The 10,778-nt window shown below is 39.5% G+C and overlaps 1 protein-coding gene across 1 annotated transcript in view; it reads right to left on the bottom strand.

The window, feature by feature from the left end:
• The window catches only part of sh3bgrl (SH3 domain binding glutamate-rich protein like), a 51,543-nt gene extending 41,830 nt beyond the window's left edge, over positions 1 to 9,713 (bottom strand). The window contains exon 1 of the mRNA XM_060927666.1: positions 9,506 to 9,713. Within this exon, the coding sequence (XP_060783649.1) occupies positions 9,506 to 9,550 (45 nt within the window). The 5' untranslated portion in view covers positions 9,551 to 9,713. The remainder of the gene's footprint in view (positions 1 to 9,505) is intronic.
• Between the last annotated feature and the right edge of the window lie 1,065 nt (positions 9,714 to 10,778).

A 10,778-nucleotide genomic window follows, 5' to 3' on the forward strand; every position in this document is an offset into this window, starting at 1 on the left:
TCAATTTTACAATTAAACATACATTTCATGGATATGAAGGTCTGTGTCAGTGTGTGCTATGTTTAATTTCATGTGAATTATAATGTTTACATTTATCGGTTGCACATATCGGTTATCGGCATCCCAATTCCATAATAATCGGTATCGGTATTGGCCCTGAAAAAAACATATCGGTCGATCCCTAGTTTACATGGATCTGGCGTTGGAGAGGTAGAGGCTTGGCAGTGGAGATTTGAGTGGCTGTTTTCTGAGCTTAGTCAACAGGCTGGCTCTGCCTGCAGCCTCGCTTTTGCTTCCGCTCCCGACGCCACCTCCTTCGCTTTGCTTCCAATAACAATCCACGGAGACCCCGCTGGTCTCGCTATCTCGTCCGTCATTTTCTGCTGGAAACCAATGTCCAGTAAGCCCATACGGTTGTAGTGGATATTGAAGTCCGGTACAGACGAACAACACGCAAAAATACACACAAAAAACAAAAAACGTGCACAGGTAGGGAGAGCTTGTAGCCGCAGCCGTTGTAGTAGAATTGTATATAGTAGGGTTTTCCAGAAGAAAAGGTAGAAGTAAAAGCAGAAGTAGAACCAGAAGTAGAAGTAGAAGGCGGAATATGGCGTTTGACCGACAAGATGGCGTCTGTCACAATCTGGATCGGCTGTGACGTCACATGCAAGTGCTCCATTGGTCTCCTCAGTTCCCAAACGTTTACAGAGTGTTGTGAAAAGTAGAGGTGATGCAACACCGTGGTAAACATGCCCCTGTCCCAACTTTTTTGAAACGTGTTGCTGACATCAAATTCAAAATGAGCATATATTTTTCGTAAAACAATAACATTTCTCAGTTTCAACATTTGACGTGCTGTCTTCATACTATTTTCAATGAAATATAGGGTTTCCATGACTTGCAAATCATTGCATTCTCTTTTCATTTATGTTTTATACAGTGTCCCAACTTTTCTGGAACTGGAGTTGTATTTATATTTACAAAATACAATTAAGTTGGTCAGTAAAACTATTGAAAAGCTTTTCTTTGAATTTTTGTCAGGTAAATAAAGGTTCACGTGAACGAACAAAAATCACAGATTTTTGTTTTTATTGCATTTTTGAAAATATCCTAACCTTTCTGGAAATGGAGTTAGGATACTTGAGGAAACTTGCCTGTTCCACTTATAGTGTAGTATATTGGACCTTTTCACTTTCTCACTCCTATTTGTTTTGTTTACAAGCTCTTGTGCTCTCTCTCTCTGTCTCTCTTTTGACTGGTTGTGGCATCGCCCACTCACCAACAGTCAGACTCATTTTGTGATTGGTTGCATTTAATGTATCTGACCTGGCAGTACAGGTACATATTTTACACACACACACACACACACACACACACACACACACACACACACACACACACAATTTTTTAACAACAAAAAATCCTACACACTACAGTTTTAAGTAACAGTCACAAAAAGAAATTTCAAATAGCATCTCATTGAAATATACAGCAAGTTTGACTAAGGTAGACCTAGAAAATTACAGCTACAGCAAATTTTCACTATGCTTTTGATCTTAAATGCACTGTGATGAAGTCCATCCTCTACTATCAACTGACTCCTTGTCCATAACAAGCTTCACCAAGGCTATTGACTCCATAAGAATTCAAGCAATTTCACTTGTCAGTGGATGAAGACAAAGTCAAGAGGTTTACAATCCTGTTAATCTATAACTTGGGTTTTTTTTTTGTTGTGACAATATTCTGCAAGTTTTAAGTGGATTTTCAGGAAGTTGACAAAGGAAACTTTGTCAGTTCAGTTTCCATCAACAGTCATTAAGCAAAACAGGGCACAACACAATGGCATAATCAAGGGTGTGAGATTTAATTTTTGTCCTTGCACTTCTTTTCTTTTTATGCCCAAATTCAAAATCTGCAAAAAACTAAATGGACTAAAGCAATACTTATAAGCATCCACTATGATTTACAACCCCGATTCCAAAAAAGTTGGGACAAAGTACAAATTGTAAATAAAAACGGAATGTAAGAATTTACAAATCTCAAAAACTGATATTGTATTCACAATAGAACATAGACAACATATCAGATGTCGAAAGTGAGACATTTTGAAATTTCATGCCAAATATTGGCTCATTTTAAATTTCATGACAGTAACACATCTCAAAGTTGGGACAGGGGCAATAAGAGGCTGGAAAAGTTAAAAGATACAAAAAAGGAACAGCTGGAGGACCAAATTGCAACTCATTAGGTCAACTGGCAATAGGTCATTAACATGACTGGGTATAAAAAGAGCATCTTGGAGTGGCAGCAGCTCTCAGAAGTAAAGATGGGAAGAGGATCACCAATCCCCCTAATTCTGCGCCGACAAATAGTGGAGCAATATCAGAAAGGAGTTCGACAGTGTAAAATTGCAAAGAGTTTGAACACATCATCATCTACAGTGCAGATCATCATCAAAAGATTCAGAGAATCTGGAAGAATCTCTGTGCGTAAGGATCAAGGCCGGAAAACCATACTGGGTGCCCGTGATCTTCGGGCCCTTAGATGGCACTGCGTCACATACAGGCATGCTTCTGTATTGGAAATCACAAAATGGGCTCAGGAATATTTCCAGAGAACATTATCTGTGAACACAATTCACCGTGCCATCCGCCGTTGCCAGCTAAAACTCTATAGTTCAAAGAAGCAGCCGTATCTAAACATGATCCAGAAGCGCAGACCAGGGGTGATTCTAGCATCTGATCTTTGGGGGTGCTTAGCCCCCAGAGCTGACAGAGGCACCTGGCTTGAACAACAGTGTTTCCACGTTTATTCCGCGTTTATTTCCACGTTAGTTCCTCATCGGCGTGGAATCCAGTTAAAAAAAAAAAACACCATGTCGTAGCAAGCACTCGCGTGGACAGGCAACCCAATCAGAGGGGACGCAAGGAGGAGAGGTATTTTACTGGTCATAGAACTATCACGTAACAGGTGAATTCAAGAACACACACGCCCGCGCACACATTCATTGCGCAGTGCGCAAGGGCACTTATTTCTGAAAATTACGTCCAATAGCAGTGTTTTTGAGGGTGCTGAGCTAGGGGGTGCTGAGCTCGTTTTTGGGGGTGCTTGAGCAACCCCAAAAATAGGCTAAACATGCCCCTGGCGCAGACGTCTTCTCTGGGCCAAGGCTCATTTAAAATGGACTGTGGCAAAGTGGAAAACTGTTCTGTGGTCAGACGAATCAAAATTTGAAGTTCTTTATGGAAATCAGGGACGCCGTGTCATTCGGACTAAAGAGGAGAAGGACGACCCAAGTTGTTATCAGCGCTCAGTTCAGAAGCCTGCATCTCTGATGGTATGGGGTTGCATTAGTGCGTGTGGCATGGGCAGCTTACACATCTGGAAAGACACCATCAATGCTGAAAGGTATATCCAGGTTCTAGAGCAACATATGCTCCTATCCAGACGACGTCTCTTTCAGCGAAGACCTTGCATTTTCCAACATGACAATGCCAAACCACATACTGCATCAATTACAGCATCATGGCTGCGTAGAAGAAGGGTCTGGGTACTGAACTGGCCAGCCTGCAGTCCAGATCTTTCACCCATAGAAAACATTTGGCGCATCATAAAACGGAAGATACGACAAAAAAGACCTAAGACAATTGAGCAACTAGAATCCTACATTAGACAAGAATGGGTTAACATTCCTATCCCTAAACTTGAGCAACTTGTCTCCTCAGTCCCCAGACGTTTACAGACTGTTGTAAAGAGAAAAGGGGATGTCTCACAGTGGGAAACATGGCCTTGTCCCAACTTTTTTTGAGATGTTGTTGTCATGAAATTTAAAATCACCTAATTTTTCTCTTTAAATTATACATTTTCTCAGTTTAAACATTTGATATGTCATCTATGTTCTATTCTGAATAAAATATGGAATTTTGAAACTTCCACATCATTGCATTCCGTTTTTATTTACAATTTGTACTTTGTCCCAACTTTTTTGGAATTGGGGTTGTAGATAATAATACATAGGAGTTGTGTGTGCAGTTTAACACTGACACTAAATATCTGTGACGTACTAAATTCTTTACACATATACAGCATAAGTACAATCACATATGCACCAGCAGTGCCTTGTCATCAATTTATGCTTTCATACATAACACAGCAATGCTCTCAGGGGAGCCAGGATTCTTAAAGGTGTTCCTAGGAACTCCTCATAATATTTCATCTAGTGTGGTGAGCACAGTACATTTCAAAACCTTGGAACTAAGTTTTATACTGAACTATTGTTTAAAAGTTTAACAAACTAAAGTCAACCACTCACATGCTAGTATAATGAAGCTGAACTTCATTAAAGAAATGCCTTCTTCCAATTCTTACTGCATATTTTCTAGTATAATATTTAATCTACAATTGTCTTCCTCATTTTAGTGGCATAAAGTGTTCTTTTTTGATAACAATCACTTTTGTCATTCCACACTTATGCTGCTTACTGTTACCACATTCATTTGTTTACTGGTCTGAATAGTTCCTCTTCCTTTAACAGTCTCTAACTGAAGATCATCATGTTCAGTGACAATTTTATTACTGTGTATCTTTGCATGAATGAAGCTCAGACCAGCCTTGCTTTTAAGACTGCCTGAATTTCTTAAAGCATAAACAAATGTTACATAATATGCAACTCAGTTCAGGGTTGACTTGTGGAATGTACATACATTGGCTTATTACATATACAGTAATGTGACAGTTGTTCTGTGCACTGTGTTGTATGATCTCTGAAATTATAATGAAGATTTTTAAGCCTTGTGTTGGTTATATTTTTATAATTGTTCTATTCTGTAATACTAGTGCATAAAGCTGCTAAACTGGTAACCTATCTAAACATTTGCAGTAGAAAACTCTCCATTTGGCGTTCTTAAATCCAAGAACAGTAATAAGAATTGTGTAGTCAAAGCCACGTTTTTGTTAATTTGGAATGTGGTTTTCCCTTTTATAGAGTCATTTAAACATGCTAAGTAGCTAGCTTGCTAATTAGGTAACAAAGTAGTTTATGCCAGTTGTCAAATAAACAGCTAGTAAAAATTTGCCTAAAAGCAAATGCACGGAGAACTGGATCATTTCAATTTTGTCTGATCCTGATCAAATTTCTGTTAATTTTGATGCACAGTGCATAATGGCAGGCTTGTAGTACTCAAGTCCAGGACTTGGACTCGAGTCCAACTCATGCCCTAATTTTAAGGACTCATGACTCGACTTGGACTTGAGCACTGATGACTCGAACTTGGACTCAGACTCGTGCATTAACTGTATTCGGACTTGTAAATTGGAGCCAAGGACTCAAATGTTTCCTTTTTTTGTAACATGCCATAATAATTTGGTATAAGATATATCTACATTAATTTTTGTACTAATTTCGTGCAAGAGTGTCACACCTGCACGCCTTGGCATATGCATCAGCTAGACTCTTGGGTGCGGTCTGGACAGTTCTCTTGTGCGCACGCCATAAATGACTCGCACCTGCACAGGATTAAGGCGCCTATATAAAAACTGTGAAAACACACTTTCCGAAGTTCTGAGTTGCGTTGCTGACACATTACCGAGCCTTATTTGGTTCCGTGATCCCTGATTTCCTGTTTCTCGTCTTTGATTCTGCCTAACCTACGATAGCCTGTTTGTGCCTCGCTCGACCTATTGCCTGTTTCACTGTTTTATGATTTTGCCTGCCGTTCTGGAGTAGGTTTCCCAATAACGTTGCCCTTTAGGGCTAAAAAGAGAGTTGAGAGACTCTCTTCAGCAACGAATGTTGCCTCTGTACGTGGTTTTCCCGAACTCACTCAAAAGAACCCCGATGAACACCTAAAGAACTGCAGACCTCACTTCCCTCAGTTAAGGTCAGTGTTCATGATTCCACAAGAAGAAAGGCACTGGGCAAAAACGGCACCCATGGGAGAGTTGCAAGGCACAAACCACTGCTGACCAAAAAGAACACAAAGGCTTGTCTCACATTTGCCAAAAAGCATCTTGATGACCCCCAAGACTTCTGGGATAATATTCTGTGGACTGATGAGTCAAAAATAGAACTTTTTGGAAGACATGGGTCCCAGTACATTTGGCGTAAGGCTAACACAGCATTCCAAAATAAGAACATCATGCCAGCAGTCAAACATGGTGGTGGTAATGTGACGGTTTGGGGCTGCATTTCTACTTCAGGACCTGGACAACTTGCCATAACTGACAGAACCATGAATTCTGCTCTCTACCAGAAAATCCTGAAGGAGAATGTCCGCCCATCAGTTTGTGACCTAAAGCTCAAACACAGCTGGATTATGCAGCAAGACAATGATCCGAAGCATACAAGCAAGTCCACCTCTGAATGGCTCAAAAGAAATAAAATTAAGGCTTTGGAGTGGCCTAGTCAAAGTCCTGACTTGAATCCAATTGAGATGCTGTGGCAAGACCTTTAACAGGCAGTTCATGCTCGAAAACCCTCCAGTGTGGCTGAATTGAAACAATTCTGCAAAGAAGAGTGGGCAAAAATTCCTCCACAGCGATATAAAAGACTCATAAGTTATCACAAACGTTTAATTGCAGTTGTTGCCGCCAAGGGTGGCTCAACCAGTTATGAGGTTTAAGTGGACAATTACTTTTTCACATGGGTGATGCAGGTTTTGATTAACCCTTTACTTTTAATAAATGGAGGGATCATTTAAAAGCTGCATTTTTTGTTTACTTACATTGTCTTTATCTTGTATTAGACTTAGTTGGATGCCCTAAAACATTTAAATGTGACAAATAAGCAAAAATGGAAGAAATCAGCAGGGGGTAAATACTTTTTCACAGCAGCACACACACACACACACATACATATATATTTTTTTTTTTTACATAGATAAGTGTTTTACTAGGAAATATGGCACTCATTGTTCATATGAGCCACATCTGGAACATGGAGGTCCAAAATATACTTCTCCATCTGGTCACTTATGAGGAAATTGATGAATTGTTTTGATAAATTAGGGTACTTTTTGTTTGTGAATGTGCCTACATAATACAAAGAACATCACACGTTCGCTTGAAGATATGAAGTTTATCTTCTTGTGTTGAAAAACTCACATTTTTCATACGAAATACATCATGGATCGGAGTGACATTTTCCGATATTTCACTGCGATGACGTCACTCCCATTGTTTTCCCGCTGACTTGACACGCATTTTTAAAAATGGCAAACCAGTTCACAATTAAAATTCTTTTGATTAACTTGCATTTTTTTTTTCTGTGAATGTGTCCATATAATATAAAATAAATTACACAGTGGCACAAAGATATGAAGTTTATCTTTTCGTGGTGAAAATATTTTCACTTGTGAATATATCCACCACTCAAACTTCATTATCTTTGTCCAACCATGTAATATCCTCTACAGTATATATATTCTATCCGCATTCACTGGATATGAGCAATCGTGCAATCTGACTGGTGACACTACTACAAGGATATCAGCTCATATACCATGAATAGACAAAAACAAATCGGCAGAGCGCATCAAGTCAGATATACAACTATCAAGTATTTAAAAGAAACAGACATAGCTAAACAAAAGAACAGTCCCCCCCAATAGCTCCTCTTCCACACTCCAGCCCAGTTGGTGGCACCAAACAGCCAAAAAAAGAAGAAAAGAAAATGGTGGATCAGGTTGCCTAACCAACTAAGGATGAAATAAAATCTCTACTCAAAATCAAAACCCCAAAAAATACAAAAAAAAGCAACACAATATGGAATAAAAGTATTTGATGATAAGCACATATCTTTTTTTTATTTTTCAAGAATTATAGCATTTTTTTTTTTTTTACAAAAATCGATACTGTCATTTCACCAGTTTGTTTACATTCTAAGCGGAAATTATTTTGTCGGACGTTCTGGATAAAGTTTTTATTTATCGACTTTGCAAAAAATAAAAAGGCTCAGTTTCTCAAAATCCAGTGAATGTGGATAGAATAAAACAGTTATTCCAATCAATTTCATCGTATATGGCTTATAGCCGACTTGGCGCTATGTGTAGCCGACTCAATTTTGTGGAATTATATATAAAAATGTATATATACACACATATGTATGTGTGTAAATATATATACACACACACACACACACATACATACACACACGTGTGTGTAATGTAATATATATATATATATATATATATATATATATATACACATACACATACACACACACACACACATATATACACACACACACGTGTATATATGTGCGTGTATATATATATATATATATATATATATATATATATATATATATATATATATACACACACACACACACACACACACACACACACACACACATTTCAAGCTAATTCTCAACCAAATGCTTATTTTAGCAGCACACTTGACAGTTTAAAAACTGTGTTACCGTTAGTGGTACAGGTTTTCAAAAGAAATTTCTAAAGCGATTTTCTTATAAAAGTTATTTCCCTGAAAAACCATTAAACCATTTTTCCCCTCCTCACACTGCATCCTTTTCACAGAACATTATAATATCCAGAAATGCTTAATTTGAAAAACAAATAAAATGAAGACTGCAAGGATAAAATGTCATTTAATCTATTCCCCCACATCCTGATTGCCATGTTTTGACAATGGGCGTCACAAAACTCCTATTTGGTCAACTGTAGAAGGTGTGTCTTAAATGTTACATAACTTCAATCCTTGGAGTTTAACGCTGATAGTTAACTGACCAAATTAGGAGGAGCCAGTTAAATGAGTCACGTCCGAAGCCTGGGTTAGCAGGTCAGTGTAGCATATTAATGTGTATAACAGCACATGCAATTCTCTCTGGGTTTATTATTTTCAAGCATTTTACATTCGGAAATCCCCCTGTGCCAGACCTCCAAAGATCCTCTTTATTACTATTAAAACATGTCATCATTTTGAGATCTTTGGTGACAATCATGGCCACGTTGAAAGGACAAGAAAGCAGTTGTATAACTGGGGAGAGAGAGAGAGAGAGGAAAAAAACCACTACAACGCCAAATTCAAAGCAACGGAACAGCTTCATTGCCATTACAGTATATAACCGGATACATACCCACTTTGACAGATCAGGAAGTGGCTGCATCACTATGTACAATATCTCTCTTCAATGCCATATATAGAGTTTTTTTTTTAATCTCTCGACTTCCTGTAGTGCTTAAAAAGAAAATGAGCCTGATCTAGTCATTTTTAACAGCATCCCATCCTGCGTCTCATTGATACAACATTTTATACGCACGCTTTACAATGTATTAAAAAGAAACATTGTAAATATCCGATAAAAGAAATGAGCCAGTCGAGACTGCTGTACGCTCCTGGAAAGATTTTCAGACTTGGAGCTGCAACCTGATATCATGCATGGATGCTAACTGCTGGTTCGCATGCACAGCTTTCAAATGTTGTTAGAAAAGGATCAAGTTCCTTCTATCAATCATTGGCATCATGAATACACGACTTTGAAGCTTACTGAGGTTGATCCGGATGACGACGCGATGTAAACTTTGATCACCATCGTGCTCGAAATTCCTTGCGATGTGGGAAAATAGATATAGCTTTGGCGGCTGCTAAAATGTGACGAAGCGTTTCCTTCCCTCCTCAAAACTGTAGACTAGCGTTCTTGCGAACGGAAGAGTATGCAAGTCTGGCTGCTTCTCGACAAGCTTCCCAACGTCCCCACCCCTCTAACACCCCCGCCCTCTCTCTCTCTCTCTCTCTCTCTCTCACACACACACACACACACGTCTGATAACACCGCCAGAACAATACACTGTTAACGTGTGTAAAATAGTCCACAACAGGCTATACTATATGTACAGAACATGCACACTCTAGATTACTTTGCTTTAAATAGGACTAGAAGAAGAAGAAGAAGAAACCTTTATTTGTCACATGTGAAATTCATCCTCTGCATTTAACCCATCTGAAGCAGTGAACACACACCCAGAGCAGTGGGCAGCCACACTAGAGCAGTCAGGGATTAAGTACCTTACTCAAGGGCACTTCAGCCCAAGGCCACCCCACGTTAACCTAACTGCATGTCTTTGAACTATGGGGGAAACCGGAGCACCCGGAGGAAACCCACTCAGACCAAGGACGCGTTATCCTAATGGGCTTCACGGACAGCTGCCCGGGGCCTCAGAGGTAGCGAGATCGGAAAATCTCATCTCATCCAGGCCCGTTTCAAGCTATTTGGGGGCCCTAGGCAAAGGGGGATCTGGGGCCCATAATTATCCCCCCCTCGACGAAAGGCCTTATGGCCGCCCACCCACTGAAGACTTAATAAATAAATATCACACATATTGTAATCATTCTTACAATTTTTACTTAATAAATGAACTCTTTACATTATTATAAATAATTATCAAACCCAATTAAACACAAGAATAGACAAAACACACACACATATATATATATATATATATATATATATATATAGAGGGCGGCACGGTGGTGTAGTGGTTAGCGCTGTCGCCTCACAGCAAGAAGGTCCTGGGTTCGAGCCCCGGGGCCAGCGAGGGCCTTTCTGTGTGGAGTTTGCATGTTCTCCCCGTGTCCGCGTGGGTTTCCTCCGGGTGCTCCGGTTTCCCCCACAGTCCAAAGACATGCAGGTTAGGTTAACTGGTGACTCTAAATTGACCATAGGTGTGAATGTGAGTATGAATGGTTGTCTGTGTCTATGTGTCAGCCCTGTGATGACCTGGCGACTTGTCCAGGGTGTACCCCGCCTTTCGTCCGTAGTC

This window comes from Neoarius graeffei, chromosome 8, assembly GCF_027579695.1.
Source record: "Neoarius graeffei isolate fNeoGra1 chromosome 8, fNeoGra1.pri, whole genome shotgun sequence".
Lineage (NCBI taxonomy): Eukaryota > Metazoa > Chordata > Actinopteri > Siluriformes > Ariidae > Neoarius > Neoarius graeffei.